Here is an 18,534-nt window from a genome sequence, read left to right as displayed (position 1 = left end):
TGCAAGGCATTTTATTCTTACCAAGCTTCTCTGTTTTCTATCTAGTTGTTATTGAGAATGTGAATTGATTGCTGATCTCCCAGCCCTCTTGCATGTCTTTGTACAAATTCAAAAATGTGGAAATTCAGCCCTGTGCCAGTTTTCTTATCAAATACAAATCCAAGCATGAATCCGGTGTCAGTACAAATTTATGTCAAATACCAGTCTCCTGGCAGTCAAGAGGTCAATTCACATGTACATGAAGTTAAAATCAGAAACATTTAGAGACCATAGTTTCAATAAGAAAGAACACATTTTCAAAAATCAAAGCTAGTAATACTAAGATAATTTGACATGGAGGCCTGTATGTTTATTTTTTCCACACCTTTGACTTACCCAAAGAATGCACCCTGCATAGGGCCCAGGTTTTATAAATAGCAAGAATACATAAACAATATGTGGCAGAACAACTTTGTTTGCTTTGAGAGAGAGAGAGTTGTCATACAAAAGTATTTTTGAATCAATGTGCAATGCTTCTAATTTTCCTGCCATTCATTTTCTGAGACCAGTTTTTCTACAGAGGTTTGTGTATAGCTGTAACCAACCCATGTAAAATCAAGTGCAAAGAAACAACCAACCCCTAATAAGATACCAGTTCATCACAGGGAACACACACCTCCATCCTGTCACATCAGACATTTTAGAGTCACGAATCAACCAGATTGGAAATGTGGGAGGAAACCAAAATACCCAGTAAGAAAGCCTATCCAGATACTGGCAGATAGTGCAAACTCCAATCACACTGCACCTGGGTCAGGATTCAAGTTTCTTAGAGCTGAATGGTAAAAATACTAACCATAGTGCTAAAGTTTGAAATTGAAATTGATTCATTACAAGCTTAACATTAAGAACATTATGAGTGGCAAAGCTCACAGCACATGGACATGAAAACAAGATACAGGTGGCACGGTGGTAGTGCTGCTGCTTTGCAGTAAGGAGACTGTGGAAGATTGTGGGTTCGCTTCCCGGTTCCTCCCTGTGTGGATAGCGCTTTGAGTACTGAGAAAAGCGCTATATAAATGTAATGAATTATTATTATTTATTATTATACAAACTCTACACAGGTTACCTTAGCCTTGAATCTGGCTACCTCATGCACAACAGTTCCATTAATGCAAATAAATAGACTTTTATTCCTTTCTGAAACAAAGGTTTTTTGTCATTTTAACTCTGTAAACTATGCTCTGTTGCATTATTTCCTATGAATATTACTTATTGCAGCATATTCATAACTGAATGCTACTGTATAATTGGACAGGGGACACATTTATTAGTGCCATCCTTAGGTTAAGAGCTTAGCTCCCATGTTTTAGTATCAGGCCCTGGTTATGGTTCTTTACCTTACTAGTACATTAACTGGATAAGCTAAAGTAGCATGCCTCATGTTGCCAAGCCAAATAGATATGTCTTATGGACACAGACTACTCTGGTATCAGTAATACTGACAGCATAATATATTCTAATGGAGACTGTCTTTATTATAGAATATGTAAACTATATGTTATAATAACTTTCAAATTACATAAATATTTATATACTTTAAAAACACTTTACTTTAGAAATATATTTTAGAATCTTAAATGTTTATTTTTCTGTGAGAAAATACTACATCTAAAATTAAGTTACAAAATGTTCACTGTTCAATGTAAAGCATAATACAGAAAGCAGAATTTGCATTATAAGCTATCCATCTATCAATCCATCCATTTTCTATAGTCAATTTTATTACAAGGTAATGGGAAGCTGCAATCTGTCGTCCTAGCACTTGAAGCTACCAAAAACAAATTGTGGACAGGGTGCCAGGTCATAGCATACACACCTGGACACCCTCTAACATTTAAAAAAAATACTATAATTATTTAGTTTAGCCAGAGATGGTTTTATCTGTTTTTTTAATGATACTTGGTATTTTAATATACAATTCGAAGTACAACTACAGGTAGGGGCTGGCTTAGGACAGAGGCTTCAAGTTCAGTTGTGTGCCTCCCATGGCGGCAAGGTTTCTTCTCCACCAATTTCTGCTTTTAATTGGACTCCTCCATTATAAAAGCAAATTTCTTGTGCTAAAGGATTACTAGGCAATTCATTCTTTTTATAATGCTGTTAATATGTGTTCCTTTTTAAGGCTCAGTTTATTGAAAACTGTTTCTTGCTAATAACTATACAAGTGGCTAACATTGAAGCAGCTTCTGCCCCCTGGAATTCAGTATCATTTGCACCTGCGTCTCATCATTAATTGTCAGTATTCAGATAAAATTAAGAGGTAAAACTCCACAGAAAAAAGTGAATCAAAAAGAAAATGACAAAATGGAGTTAATTATTTAAAGCTGTAGCAAACCTTTTCATATTATAAATGTAAATCTCTTATTGAATGTTTCTAAATGCAAACTGTGAAAAGAAATAAACGGCCTGCAAATTAAACAATGAGAGTAACTAAACATAAACATGATTTACTAGGTGTGATACTGGTTGAGATGAAAGTCTGCAGCCAAAGTTGGGGGCACCAGGACTGAACTTGAGAACCCCTGTGTTAAGAGGATTCAAATTACACTTTTATGTCATTTTTTTGTTCAACTATTTTGGTTTTGTCCGAGGTACTTGGAGAGTCCGCCAGTTGTCAGCCAGACCTTCTTGACTCCCTGAACTTTGGCCCTCCTTCAGCTGACATGCATTGGCTACATGACAGTAAATCCGAAACTGATGAAGAAAGTGAAGCGAATATGCCAGTGAACTAAGTGCACCCATAACCAACATATTTCAATGAATTATTATTATTATTATTAATGACTTGAAAACCCAATCCACACATGAACACCTAACCTGCATATGTTCAGACTGGAATATCTCTCATCTTGACACGTTTCGCTGTCATTTTGGGTGTTTCATAATGATTTATACCCTGAATATAATACCTGAGTTCTAGGAAAAAGGGAATCCGTCAACCTGAAAATCAAAGGATAAGCAGCCCATAAGAGGGAAAAAATTACAAAACTACCACTCAAGCTCTGCATTAGAATTTTAAATTTTGGTCCTGTCTGGCGAAGTAAAGCAAATACTGGCACAAAAAAAGTGTGATGGTGGGAGAGGGGGAATGGACTCGGGCTGTATTCCTCAGCCAGTCAGCATAGCCCTAGCTTTCTTCCATTTAGAGTGATGCTTTGGCTGCAAGTATCACATTCCTGGCTTATCCACAATGAATAACAATAACATGGGAGGAAAAATAAAAAAGCAGTAACTCTCTTTGTCCATACACTTCCTTTATATTCTTTTTTCATACGGGATGATGGATTATAGCAAGTCTTTAGATCTTTTATTACACCTGCAGCAGTTACAAGGGATAACACATTTTTTTTCTTCTTAAAATAATATACTTGATTGCTTTGTAAAGGGTGTTATAATGGTGTGTTCTGTTAAAGGCACAATATAAAATAAGGACTGAATCATTGACTATTACATATGGTCCCTATCCAGCTGCCAGGCCGTGAAGACAGTGTCACTCAGCTGGCCATGCTCAATTGTCTAGAATTACACTAGACGCTCAATGACTGACTTGAGCCACATGTCCACACTGAATAGGTCGGCAGTGCAGCAGTGATGAGATGGGTGAGTTGGGGTTACATCTTCTCAAATCTTGGGGTCAGCACATCACAAGGGCCCCCTAGAACTCAGGGCGTGAAGGCTGACTGCAGCTCCTTGAAAGCAGCCCTTCGCTGTTTCTTCTCCAGCTCTAGCCTCCTTCTCTCCTCCTTCTCTGCTTTGATTTCCTCCTCAAATTTACTGCCAATAGCCAAAGCTTGAACCTGTATAAATGACAAATAAGTGAAAAAAATTACAAAACCAGGAAGTCAGACTCATCTGTCCATCCACTTTTTGGTATCAGAGTTTGGATTTATTGTGCCTGTAAATAATAACACAGCATACCTCAGTAGTTTCTGAAACAGTACTATTTTGCAATATAAAGATTCTAGCAGATATTTCACTGTGGGTTGCTGGGGGCTCCATGACTGAACTTGAAAAACCCTATGCTAAGAGGATTCACCCCCCACTGTGGGTATTTATTATTTAAAAAATGTATAGATATGTAAATTGCTTAGAAAGAAAATGGTGATATCTCCTTTGGTAAATGATACTCATTTATGATAGTGAATTATGTTAAATGAGGGTTAAGCAGGTTGGAGAATATTACATTATTTTACTAGCTTTTTATTAATTTTAATATGCACTTCTGTGACAAACTCCAAGGGTCGGTCACTGCATTTGTGAAGTATACATAGGCTCCCCTTGTCCATGGGAGCTTTCTCCCTTTACTCCATTTCCTTTCCTCATCCCAAAGATGTGTATGTTAGGCTACTTGGCAGCTTTAAAGTGTGACTGTTGACATGTATGCAGATACTGGCATCCTGTCTAGGGTTAGTCGTACCTTTTATACAATTGTGTTGTTTAGTTATATAGGGACATTAGGCAAAACATCAAATTAATTTTTAGGTCTACTGATTCAATTTATTCTGTATATTTACGGGAGGCGAATGTAATATGGTTGTTAATAGGAGTGCATGGAGAAATCCTCTCACAGACATGAGCAGCACATGTAAACTCCACATAGGCAGAGACTGGGCTGTGATTTGAACCCAGTACCTTAGAGGTGTGAAGCTACAACAATGCAAACCCCATTGTCTTTGGACGATAATGTCAAATGACAAGCACTTTCTGAAGGTTGATTCTTCTCTTGTACCCATTGCTACTGGGAGAGGTCTGCACCCTTTTGTTTACAAAATAAATCGGTAATGTTTTTAGATAATGAAATACTTTATTCATTGTTGTATTGTTCATTTGTATCCATTGCTGTATTATTTTCTTAAGCAGCATATTTAACTATTTTACTACACATAATAAGCACAGTGGGAAGTGTTGTCACTTTCCTAGCACTTGAATCCTGATTTGATCCTTAGGGTTTCTTTTCATGGAGAAAATTGCAAATGAGTGACCCTAGTCCATATGGGTTAGCAAGTCCTTGTTGAACTTGTTGAAAAGTTTAGAGGTAGAGGTAGAGGTTTGTCCCTGGCGATTTAATGAGATAAGTTCAAGAGCTTTAATTGCTGCAATGAGCACATGCTGCAGTACTTTCCATTCAAATCTCAAGAAATTACAGGTTCACAAAAACCAAACACGACATCCAGAAACATTTTCTTAAGCTGAATTTTGTAATGCAGTTAAAATTAGGCTTGTTTCATAAACTTATGTTTCCCTAACAGTGGAAGAAAAGTAAAAAAAAAAAAATGGATTTTTCATACAATGCCATTCTGTTATATTTACCTCTGTAAATAAATCAACATAGTCAAACAGCTTTTACCTTATGCAGTGGATTCCTGCTCTACAGTTATTTAAATTTATTCTGCATTTGTAACACTGATGGTTTAAATGACTGGAGCAGGTTTACAATGTCAGTCAGAGACTGGGATAAAAAGGGTGGCTTTGTAGTATAAAATCCAGGCCTTGAGGTTAGGCTTCACAAACATAATTCACAAATTTTCTTTTCCATAAGGTCTTTCCCAACAATATGGAGGCTTAGGACAAGAATGTGGTTAATCCATAAATGTATAAGGTTTTGTTACACATTTTTGGGATACTGTTTGTAAAGCGGTGCACTCTTTTTGGTAGTGTGCCTTCCTACATTAAGGAGATGCCCAATATAAACATGGTATCTTATTTCTAATATGCATTTTGGTGTACAATATGGCAAATATCAAATTTGTGTGACATATTTTCAGTGTAAACAGCGAATGTCCAACTTATATGTCAGTTGTCCAGTTCAAATGTCAAATTTCCAGGCTATATAGAGTATTTTTCACTTGTATATGTCAAATATCTATCTAAATTGGAAATGTCTCACTTATATGGAAAATGTCTCCCTATGTCAGATATCCATAAATGGAAGATTATTCTGTATATTCACATGAAATGAACGTAATGTGCTTCTATTAGGGGTGTAATGATTCTCCAAATCCTTGGTTTGGTTCAGACTTTGATTTTTAATCCACAGTTCGATTCATGCCTCATTTTTTTGTTTTTACACAAAAAAAACAATAAAGAGAGCAACAAAGTACATTGTACATTAACCTAACTCACATAAATTAACTATAGATAGATAGATAGATTCACTTAAGGCAAGTTTAAGCAAGCAAAAATAAATTAAAAAAATAAAAACCCAGTCAGAAATAAACAGTGGTGCATTCAGTTAACCACACATTTTTGTGAAAATGCTTCGATTATGTTTTATGAAGAAGTTATCTGTTGTTAACGTCAGATGCAATGGCAGATTTGACATCTATCTCAACTGCTGAATCGAAGTCACTTTGCTTCATGGATGCCAGAATTGTGTTTCAGTGGCATTATCATTGTTCAGTGCTAAATAGAGTTGTCACTATTTACAGTGGTCTGAGACCCTTAACGACGCCCTCAGCTATTTTTACATCTTCATCAGACAGCGTAACAATGTCCTTAATGTTCATTTTAATACTCCTATCTGTAAGTACTGAGAAAACAGCAGCCTTCTCTTCAAGGTAGCGCTCAAGCATGTCATCTCTTGTTTTCCCATTACCACTGCTGCAACAGTAGTGCTACGTTCGAAAAAAGTGACCACTTTTCTCACTCTGTCTAAAAGCGGGGGCTGGTTAACGCCCATTCCCTTCTGTTCTGCCCAGATTAAACTGTACAGGATGTGCAAAGCACATTCACAAAGCTCTTGGTGTTATCTGTTATCATGGGAATGGTGGCGTTTGGTTTGTCAATTTTGCAATCCGATACAGTAGCTCCCCGTGCATTCATTGCATATTTTGATTAATTTGCTTTAAAAAAAATTACGTTTTCTGTTAATCGGGGTTTACGCCCAAGCGTGCAATCGGTGATGTGGATTAGTGAGAAAATAAAAGTGTTGGATAAGCTTCGTGCTAGTGTAATAAAAAGTTCATATCCTCATGAAATGTATATCGGCCATGAGTCTGATATTATTGCTAGCGAGTTAACGAATTGACCAGTTGGCTAGAGGCTGAACATCAACTCGCCTGTGCTATGCTCCTACAGTACACCAAATCCTTTAAGTTCAAACAGCGCACGAAGCAGGCGTCGCTGACAGATTATTTGAAGCCGCTGTGTCCTTTACGATCTCCAACGCCAACCTCCAGCCGTGAAGGACAGGTAATGTAAAGACCTCACCAGGATCTTCCGACAGCAGCGAGTAAAGATTTTTTTTTTTTAATTTGGATGTTAGCGCAAAGAATCACAGAGTTCTAGGAGATGACCAATGTTTTTTGCATGCTACCAATTAATTTTTTTCTGTAAAGTATGTTATGGTTTATTTCATGAAAAGTGCATATTGCCAAAAATAGTGTTTTGTCATAAAGAATTCCCTGAGGAAAAGTGTACCGTATTGTTGAGCAATCTCTAGCAAAAGAGTACAGTTTTTGCTGGTCGGTGGAACTAAACCCCCTGTTTCCCATAGGCTCAATATATTAACATGCGAAAGATGAGGATTGACTATTTACAAAATATACATCTTGATCAAACTTTAAACACATTTTTAGAATAATAATTTCTTGATTTATATGTGTTACAGTGCTAATTGTGAAAAAGGAAATGAGTTTTGCAACATTATAGAGCTCAACAGGCTACAACTAAAACAGTCGCAGTGGATCTGCTGGGGTTGGGTTGGAGGGGTGTTGGGTGTGTTGCGGTAAATGGTTTCAGAACCATTACAAGCCTAGTTCCTATGTTGATTTTTCCTTACTTAATGTTGCAACTCATCACACTTTGAATGCCACCACTTTTCATTTCCTGTCACTTACATTTTAGTGCCACTCAACATACACTATTATGGACAAAAGTATTGGGACGTCTGACCATTGCACCAACAGGGACTTTAATGACATTGCATTCAAATTAATAGACTTTAATATAGAGTTACTCCCCGCTTTGCAATGTAACAGGTTCCATCCATTCTTCTTGGAAGGCTTTCCACATGATTTTGGAGTGTTTCTGTGGGAATTTGTGCTCATTCTTTCTGTAAAGCATATATGAGGTCAGACACTGATGTGGATGAGAAGGCCTGGCTCGCAATCTCCTTCCCAGTTCATCCCAAAGGTGTTCAGTGGGGTTGAGGTCATAGCTCTTTGCGGGCCAGTCAGGTTTTTCCACACAGAACTCATCCAACCATGTCTTTATGGATCTTGCTTTGTGCATTGGGGCACAGTCATGTTGGAATAAAAAAGAGCCTTCCCCAAACTGTTTCCACAAAGTTGTAAGCATAGCGTTGTTCAAAATGTCTTGGTATGCTGAAGCATTAACATTGCCCTTCACTGGAAATAAGGAGCCTAGCCCAAACCCTGAAAACAGCCCTACAGTATACCATTGTCCCTCCTCCACCAAATTTCACAGTTGGCACAATGCAGCCAGGCAGGTAACGCTCTCGTGGCATCCACTAAACTCATAGTCACCCATCTCGCTGCCAAACAGAGAAGTGTGATTCGTCACTCCATAGAACACTTTTCCACCACTCCATCCAGCGCTTGGCATTGCACTTGGTGATGTGAGGCTTGCATGCAGCTGCTCAGCCATGGAAACCCATTCCATGAAGGTCCCACCGCACAGTTTTTGTGCTTACTTTAATGCCAGTGGAAGTCTGAAATTCTTCAGCTGTAAAATCAGCAGAATGTTGGCAACTTTACGCCTTATGCACCTTAGCAGTCACTGACCCCACTTTGTGACTTTATGTAGTCTTCCGCTTCATGGGTGAGTTCCTGTTGTTCCTAAACACTTCCACTTTCCAATAATACCACTTAAAGTTGACCGTGGAATATCCAGCAGGGATGAAATTTCATGAACCTTCTTATTGCAAAGGTGGCATCCTATCACAGTGCCAGGTTTGAAGTCACTGAGCTCTTCAGAACGACACATTTTGTTTCACAAATGCTTGTAAATGGAGACAGTATGGTTAAGTGCTTCATTTTATACACCTGTAGCTATAGGTCTGATTGAAACACCTGAATTCAATAATTAAGAGGTGTGTCCCAATACTTTTGTCCGTATATGTTCTAGTGATGCATATTTTTAGGAAGTCACTGTGCACACTGGAAAATGTCAAATATTATCCTATTATATAAAAAGGCTGATTAGGCAGAAACACGTAATTAAATGTCAGTAAGTTTAATGTGCATCACGTGCATTAATGGCAGGAATTATTAAGGAAATGATTGTGCAACACATGGCAAGAACAGGAGTTTTAAGGAACAGTTAGCATGGGTTCAGATGAGGGAGATCAAGTTTCACTAACATACTGGAATTCTATGAGGATGCAATAAAATGATAATCACCAGAGTAGTGTATGTGATATTATTTATCTTCACTTTCAGAAAGCATTTTATAATTACAACCAAAGGGGTGGGAGTTCAGGATGTAGTGCACAGATGGGTGCAGAATTGTCCAAAACACAGGAAGCAGGGGGTTATGGTGCAAGAAACCTTCTTAGAATTGGGTGAAGTTAAGAGTGGTGGACATCAGGAGTCATTGCTAGGGCTGGTACTATGTTTAATATATATATATATAAATGGTTTGGATATGAATATAAAAGACAAGCTGGTTACGTTTGCAAATGATACCAAGTTAAGTGGACTGGTAGATAATTTAGAATCTGTTGAATGGTTTAGGAAATTTGTGGCAGATGAAATTTAATGTAAGTAAATGTAAAGTATTACAGAAAGTAAAATTGTTAGATTTGAATACACAATGGGAGGTCTGACAATTGAAAGTACACCTTATGAGAAGGATGTTAGTTTATATAGAATTAGCCAACCCGTGGCGTAGCATACGCCACATAATTATGTACTGATGGGTGAACACTTCCTGAACAACACAGTTGTCAGTACTTGTAGATTAAGGTGTAGCGGGTCTTTGTTGTTGATGCTTAATATAGCTTGCGTACTGTGAGGTTCCGGAGTCACAGTTAAAAACAATTTTTTAATGTCTTTTAAGCACGGGAAAAATTGAACATGTGAAACATCCGTAATGTAATAAGCTACCAAGAAAAGTAACATTGCAACGATGCTATCTACGCTCTCTCTCTCGCGCGCGTGTATGTATGTATGTATGTATGTATGTATGAATGAATGAGTGTGTGTGTGTGTGTGTCTGTGTCGCTCGCTCTCTCTCGCTTGTTGCACGTGTTCCTGCAGGCATACGGCGCATAATTATTTATTGATGGCTGAACACTTCCGGAAAGACACAGTTGTCTAAAAGGAGGGAAAAAAATGAACATTTGCAAAATCCGTAACGCTGCTTTCAGTAAGTACAATGCACACGCGTTTAATTTGTCGGCCACTTTTTGCCAGCCGTCTTTTCTGGTTTGGGCTGATTTTGCAGTGTTACCGCTTGTGCATATTAAATCTTGAAATCCTTTGAGTAACTAATTAACTAACACCCACCTACCCACACAGCTTGTGTAGAAGGTCAGCTGCTGAGAGAGCGTCTCGACTGTTGCAGGGCCTACATCGGTGAAGCAGGTGAGATGCTAATGAAACAGAGGCACAGGGCTTATTGGTTTTTAAAGACTGCTTCCTTCATTGTGTTTTGAGAGGGAAACATACAATTGTCCGTGACTGACAACTGGAGGACCGCCGTCACACGCTCATTCAGCGATTCACATCCGCAACAAACATGCCTCTTCTTACATGGTCCTGCCCCGTCCACCCTCGTTCTCAAAGCATACACACCGCCTGGTCATGTGCCCGCTCGCAAGAGCAACTCACGGAGACCCGCCCACCAACTGTAAGACCATGGCGTGTAAAACAGTTTGCGATGGTGGTACGTGCGTCATAACCGAAAAAAATAATGAAAAGTCAACGTGGCTCAGAGGTGCATGTGGAGTCTAGCAGAGACAAACGTGAATAACGCCCTGTGTTGTGAGGTGCTGCGTCCGAGGTGGTGGGCGTGGCTCGGCAAGTTGTCGTTGTATCCAATGGTCTTAGAGTTGGTGGGCGTGGCTGTCTTGCGTGCTTTCCATGGGTGGCTACTTGTCGGCGGCGTAGTGAATTATATATATAGATGATGTGTAGAGAACAAATCCAAGGAGGTTATGCTCAAGCTTTATAACACACTGGTAAGGGCTCATCTGGAGTACTGTTGCTGTTTTGGACTCCAAGCTACACAAATTACATAGAAGCCCGTGGAAAAAGTCCAGAGAAGTTCCAGGACTGCAGGGGATGAGTTATGAGTAAAGATTAAAAGAGCTGAGCCTTTTTCAGTTAAATCAAAGTAAGATTAAGTGATGACATGACTGAAGTGTTTAAAAATTATGAAGACAGTTGGTACAGTAGATTGAGACTGTTATTTTAAAATGAGTTTAACAAGAACACAGGGACACAGTTGGGAACTTGTTAAGGGGAAATTTCACACAAACATTATAAGGTTTTTCTTCACACAGAGAACCACAGATACATGAAATAAGTTACCAAGTAGTGTGGTAGACAGTAGAACTTAGGGACCTTCAAAACTAGATTTGAAGTTATTTTGGAGGAATTAAATGGATGGGACTAGCTTTTTTGGGTTGAATAACCTGTTCTTATCTAATATTTTCTAATGTTCTGCTGAGTCTCTTCTTAAAACATTTTTTTAAGATCCGAGTCAACATAAATGTGGAATTTAGGGATGTTGCTTAAATTATATGGTTAGTCTTTACTTTATGTTCCATCATTATGTGAGTGTGATGCTTCAGAGTTGCATTTTAGTAGAGACCAGTTATTACTCCAAGATAAGGAGTTTAGTTTGACAATTATGAACACTAGACATAAATATACTATTTACCTTTTCACTCAGTTCAACTGGAAAAGGGGAAGGCATTTTCAGTAAAAAAAAAAAAGAATACACAGATGGATTACTGAACTGTTTAAGAGTCATTGCAATTACCCATTTCACCACGAGGTGGCACTGTTTCGTTTTTGCTTGCATATCAAGGTACTTTTGCCCTCCCATTATTTGTTGCCTTAAAGGAATTTTCTTTAACAGCCTGTTTATATTTTTGCACAACTACTGCTCAGGAGGATACATTTTTTAAATAGTAAAAAGAAAATGTATATTTGCAAGGGGTTAATGTAAAAATAGTGTGTGGCAGCAGTGCTTGAAGAGCTGTTTTCAGCCAACTTGCTTCCACAATTTCAGGCTATGACAGAACAACAGATAATCTCACACTTTAGTGGTGCATGAAACTTAATCTTCTTGGGTATGAAATTTGATATTTTTAACTTTATTAACTTATAAATTACATTGCAATAAGTAAAACAGTTCAATCAAATATAGACTCCAAGTATTGTTTCATATATATCAAAGTAAACACTCATCTCCTATTTGAAATATGAAATTATATCACTGGCAACAACAACATGGTTCAGATATCAGCCTGGTCCCTCTGCGTGGACTGTTGGTATGTTCTCCACGTGTTTTTTCTCAGTTATGTAATGGTGCTTGATTACCTCTACACTGGACCATTGAGTATGCATGAGTGGGTGTGCTATGCAATAGATTGGCATCCCATCCCGCACTGATGCTACCCTGCACACATAAATTACAATATGGGTATTTCAAAATGAATTAATAAATTTTACTAGTTAATCATGTCATCACATATTTTCTGCTCAATAACGCTATTTCTAAGATGTTTAACACTAAATCAAAGAGTGACTTATAACCAAAATTTTTTAAAAAGCTAAAATGTTTACGTGTTTATTTTAATGCATTTGAAACCAGGTCAAAAATGTATATTTTGTCTTTATTGTATTTTTTAATTCATTTAACATCACTTCATCTTTTTCTTGGAACTGAAGCAAGTGCATTATGTACCCTTGTGGAAACTGTGTCCTCAAAAGCATAGAAAAAACCCAATGCCCTTTGGTACTTTCCTACAGATCTGTCAGTTTTACCAAATTAACAGCACATGTGCTTACTTAAACACATTACTCCTTAATACATTGACCAATAAGCTGATAAATCCAGAAACAATGGGTAATTTGTGTGAAGTATTTCAAGAAAGCAAACTTTGCATGATTACCTTTGAATATTTGTTATATTCATGACTACTACATGGAGTTAAATGAATGAAGCTCAGCATAAAATGGCAACCAGCAGACAGTATAAGATTATGGTGGTGGCCTTCAGGGGGCTACAGTGTACCAAGAATGCCTCAATTAAATGATTGTCAGTGTAAACAGTTGAGAGATTTATTGTCACATGTACTAAGTACAACGAAATCCTTATCTACATGTTTCCTACAATCTAGTGACAGCAGAACAATATTAGCATGTTATGATGTGTGTAATAACCCTATTTAAATTTAGAGTTAAAGGCCAATATTAAATCTTTCCTAGCACATCTCTGCCTTTTACCAATATGTAAAGGGTAATTTTCAGTATGGACCAGATCAGTATATTAAAACAACAGTAAGAAGGCACAGAAACACATAATACAACTCCAAATGTATACAATAACTACAAATCGGTATGGGAAATGTTCCTCAGTTGATAAATAAATAGTCCTTTTCAACACTGACGATATAAACAGAATCAAACTTTAAACTCTTTTGTCCAACAGTAAACTACGTCAGTTGTAACAACTCTCAAGGCTTAAATTTTACAATGATTCCATAGACTGAATCCGTAAAATCAAATAGCTTGCTTTGATCAGCCCAGAGCCTAATCTGCATGTACCACCTTCCAAGAAAACCCTCTTATGCTATTTTCCACTTACCTTTTTTAAAAGAGCCAATAGATTTTCATTTCTTTTTATTCAAGAAGTCCACAATAAACACTTTGGTGCCTTTTTAAAAGGCAATTTCACTTAACGTCACGCACTGCATATCAAAAGCCATAGATATATGTAAAGCTAAATGAACCCAGATTCTATGTGGTTTTACTACAAGGTACTGTAACCAGAATGGACTTCACTCTGATCTTTGAACATAAGAAGGGAGGTCCAAAGAAGAACCAAGTAAACAGCCTTATTTCCCATAGTGCCTTTCTATATTGAAAACCATCTGAAGGCACTTCACAAGTGCACAAGCTCTGTAGCGTGTACAGTTTTTTTACATAAATATTTGGAGGTAAGGTTTGTTAAGTGATTTGTTCATTGTCAAACAGAGTTGCTAACTGAATCATAAACCTGTGGGTTTAGAGAGTAATCGCTCAGTCACTACACAGTGAGAAGGACTGGTGGATAATGCAACAGACTATCACAGCACCTATGTCCTGCCTTCCATCACCTGCAGTGATGTGGCACCCTCTATGGTGTGCAGAGAAATACAGTATACAGTGCATCTGGAAAGTATTCACAGCGCATCACTTTTTCCACATTTTGTTATAATAAGCATAAATGTTATAATAATAATAAATTTGCAAAAATCTCAAGTAAACTTTTTTAACGTTGTCATTATGGGGTGCTGTGTGTAGAATTCTGAGGAAAAAAATGAATTTAATCCATTTTGGAATAAGGCTGTAACATAACAAAATGTGGAAAAATTGATGTGCTGTGAATACTTTCCGGATGCACTGTATAGCTACTGTATGTGAACTTCTATATTAATGTATGAATGGACGCACTAAATAAAAAATATTTATATATTGTGACCAGTAGGGGGTATTGTAGTACCTAAAACAAACCATGACTACACAAGTGCCAATAAAACAAAAAAAAAGGTTTATTTATCTTACAAAAGGCTTTGTACTCATTGTGTGACCACCAATATTCTCTTCCCCTCTCTCTCTCTTATTCCTCCACTCCTTCCAGAAAAGTGTTGTCCAGCTCCTCTCCCAACTCTGACTCTCTTGTATGTGGTTGCGAAGCCTCTTTTATCTTAGACCTGGGAGTACTTCCGGTGCTAGAATATAGCCAAATTAAAGCACTTCTGGGTTGAAAAAAGTCCCTGAAAGCATCACAATTCGCCTTGGCACATTGGAACCTAACAAGGATGCCCCATGGGGATACATTTCCCAGCATGCTTTGTGGGTGTCCATACTGGTAGTGCCAACCAAGGATGCTGCAACCTAACATGCTGGGGGAGCATATAGCCCTTACTGGTTGTCTCCCCTGGTCCTGCTATCACATTGGCTCCTCGGCCAGGTATTGTTCCTTGGTTCAACCCTGCCAGGATGCTGGTATACCCAATTCAAAACTGGCATTATCTGACAACTTCCTGGCTAAAATAGGGATCACCCTGCCTTTCTTCTTGTGCCTCCAAAGGGATGGCCTCCCATCCAATAAAGGAACCTTGCCCAATACCAGCCATGATGCCACTCATGAGCACTGTCCTTTACTATATATATGTGTGAATATTTCTACATGTGTTTTGTATGAATGGGTGGTATGACCTCACAGTTTACAAATCCTTGATTCAAATCCTGCCTTGTTAACTCTGTATGAAATTTGCATATTTCTTCCATGTTGGCTTCTTCTCTAAGGAATCTAAGGCAGTGCTCCGCAACCTTTTCTCACCTACGACACACCAAAGTTCTTCCTAGAATTCCGCGGCACATCAAAAGCCAAAATACAGTATATAGCAGTGCCGTAGCTTGGCCGGGGTTGGTGGGGCAGTCCGCTCCGAGCGGCAGCTATTTAGAGGCGTCCAAACTACGGTACTTTACTTTTTTTTTGTTCCTTGAAGAGGCGCAAAAAAAAATTTCTTTCAGCTTTGGGGCGTCAAATTTTTCACCGCCCCGGACAACATGAACTCCAGCTACGCCACTGATATATAGATATTAATTTAAATCACAAATTTTACAATAAATTTTCATTTTTTATTATATGTATACATTTATTATACGTATACATACATACATAAAAACTATACTATATTTACTTTTATGCAATCGTAATAATTATTATAACATAATGACTGATTAATGTGATACCTGCGCTTGTTTCAATGAACACAGAAGTTTTATATTCGGCTCAATATTTGACAGCGCAACCCGAAGTTCTTGGTCAAGATCTTTTAAGCATGACCGCTTATCATTTTTAATTAACACAAGAGTTGTTTGTCTTTTTTGGAGTAACTGGGATGGTTTGAATTTAGATGGCGATTTAGTTTACTGGGTGCCATTGCCTCGTTTGATAGCTGATCGCCGCAAATGATGCATTGTGGCTTTGGAGCCGTTTCGTCACCACACCACGAGAATCCATATCGAATGTAGTCTTCGTTGTACTTCCTTTTCACAATTTTCTGGGTTTTTTTGCAACACTTGTGCTGGGTTCTTCATCATCTGTACGTGAAGACGAATCTTTTCCACGTAAAAATGTATCCATATTTAAAGGGGTATAAAACTAAATATGAATCACACAAAGAACATTAACCGTACACAATTCAGCAACACAACTAATAGTAATGGATGATAACTACTGTCGCAAGACGAGTGAATGCGATGTAGCACGACTAATACATCGGCTTGAATTGAATCTAGGTGAGGGTACGGAGCGCTCTGCCTATCAAAGCGTACTACGGAGTTGTTTGGCGACTACGTAGGGCCTACGTCTTAGGCAACAGGCGATGGGATTTATTATTTCAGAGAAATGACACATAAAATTATGAAACCTTTAAAAGGCTATTTAAGCGAATATTTCATTGCACGTATTCTCGTTATTGTGTTTCTAAGGAGGACCGTTGAAATATTATTTAGTTAGAAAATTGTCTTATTTGACCGCGTCACACCTGTATCGGCTCAAGGCACACCAGTGTGCCGTGGCACACCGGTTGCGGAGCACTGATCTAAGGGCGCTCAGATTTTTTTTCCCATATTACAAAGACAGAATGTATGAGTCAGTTGAAGAGTGGTGTGAGCAAGTGCTTGAATATGCCCTGCAATGGATGAATGCCACATCTAGAATTGGTTCCTCCTTTGCTTTTGGACTTGTTGTGACTAGTTTTGATCCTGTGATCTCAACCTAAACCGAGTTTAGCAATGGGTAGAAGATGATTCTGTGTTCAGCAGTGTTTTATGTTGTGTTGTATGTTATTTTCAGTTTATTTTAATTATACTGTGTTTTTAAGATGTACAGTTCTTTTGGGCTTGTAAATGGAAAATGTTATCTAAAAATAAATGTAATTAAAAAAATATGTCACCCTGTGGCTTGCTGGCATATGGTTATGTTTTTGTTTTACAAGTCCAGGAACTAGGATTTGATACTTGTCATGGTTACTATATGTGTAATGGCTTCACATTTTGCTGTGTAAGTGTGAGTTTTTCTCCCACATCTCAAAAATGTGAAGGTTGGGCTGGCTTGGTATGAGTCAGTTTGAGTGTTCTAGTGAGTTAGGGCCTGAATTGGGACTTGTGCTCCTGAGACCTCATGTTGTTTTATCAAAAAAATGAGAGCTCAATCAAATAGAAGGATGAACATACAATACTATATATAATTATTGTTCTGTTAAAAAGTTAAATATTATGCTTTCAAACAATTTATACTCATACCTTAGCTTCAAAAAAGTCTCTTGCACCCAGAACACCTTCAGTAGAAACATCAATCTCAGAGAGTCGTGCCAGAGCCATTAGCCCACTTTCCTCCTCCAGCTCACCGGCTGCTGCCTTTCTGAAGATTAGCAGAAACTGTTGAGAAATAAAAGCAATCAGGCTTCTCTGTTCATGACAGACTAAATATTCCTTCTGCTGTTTACTCTTATCCCTCCATTTACCATTCTCCTCAAGTTACACATTTCTCGTCCATTTTTTACTTCTTTTCCCTTCACTTCTTCGGTTTATACCATCCTGTCTATTATTTTTCTTTTTTTAAGCACATTTCATTCAGCCTGTTCTCAAAAGCATACTGGAAGTGTTCTCACAGCTGTGACATCCAGCTTTTCACCTGCTTCTAGATTCTTCTAAACCAATACTGCCAAATTTAGGAGTACTGAATGCTCTGACTTTGAATGATATTCGGGCTCTTCACAGCTGCCTAATACTGTACTATAAATATCATCATTCTTCACATCCTGTGCTGCCACATGTCCATGAAAAAAACAGAAATGTCCAAACCTTCTGACTAAAACCAAGCAGCTGTTTAAGCAGCAAATGTACTGATGTTTCAGACAACTGCCTCTGTGCACTTTTGCTAATTTAAGATCCTCATGGGGGTTATTAAACTACTGTCTGCTGTTTAAGGAAAAATCCCAGGCAACTGGCTTTTAGTGGCTCTGCCTCATCATTTGCATTGCATTATAAAAACAGCAAGTAAAAAGCTCTAGAGTAAAAGTAAAATATTCAGATTTGACTGTTGCTACACAACATGGCTGGCACGTTACTTATGCATTAAATGTATTTTGCTACACCCAGCCTATATCGAGACAGATGGGCTATGTGGAATCTCAGTGATGGTTACAAACACACACCCACCCACCCAATACCAGCCAACAGATGAAGGGAGCAGAGCGTTCCTGACTTCAGAGCCTTCACTTTCAGTGGCTCATCTCCA

General features: G+C 38.1%; 1 protein-coding gene across 1 annotated transcript in view; it reads right to left on the bottom strand.

Annotated features, from left to right (window-relative positions):
• Positions 1–1,371: 1,371 nt before the first annotated feature.
• Positions 1,372–18,534, bottom strand: part of efhd1 (EF-hand domain family, member D1) — a 39,246-nt gene continuing 22,083 nt past the window's right edge. The window contains exons 3-4 of the mRNA XM_028794758.2: positions 17,538–17,672; positions 1,372–3,839 (exon numbers count right to left, since the gene is read on the bottom strand). Of these exons, the coding sequence (XP_028650591.1) occupies positions 3,705–3,839; positions 17,538–17,672 (270 nt within the window). The 3' untranslated portion in view covers positions 1,372–3,704. The remainder of the gene's footprint in view (positions 3,840–17,537; positions 17,673–18,534) is intronic.

This window comes from Erpetoichthys calabaricus, chromosome 2 (genome assembly GCF_900747795.2).
Source record: "Erpetoichthys calabaricus chromosome 2, fErpCal1.3, whole genome shotgun sequence".
NCBI lineage: Eukaryota > Metazoa > Chordata > Cladistia > Polypteriformes > Polypteridae > Erpetoichthys > Erpetoichthys calabaricus.
This window is presented reverse-complemented; position numbering and strand designations above follow the sequence as displayed.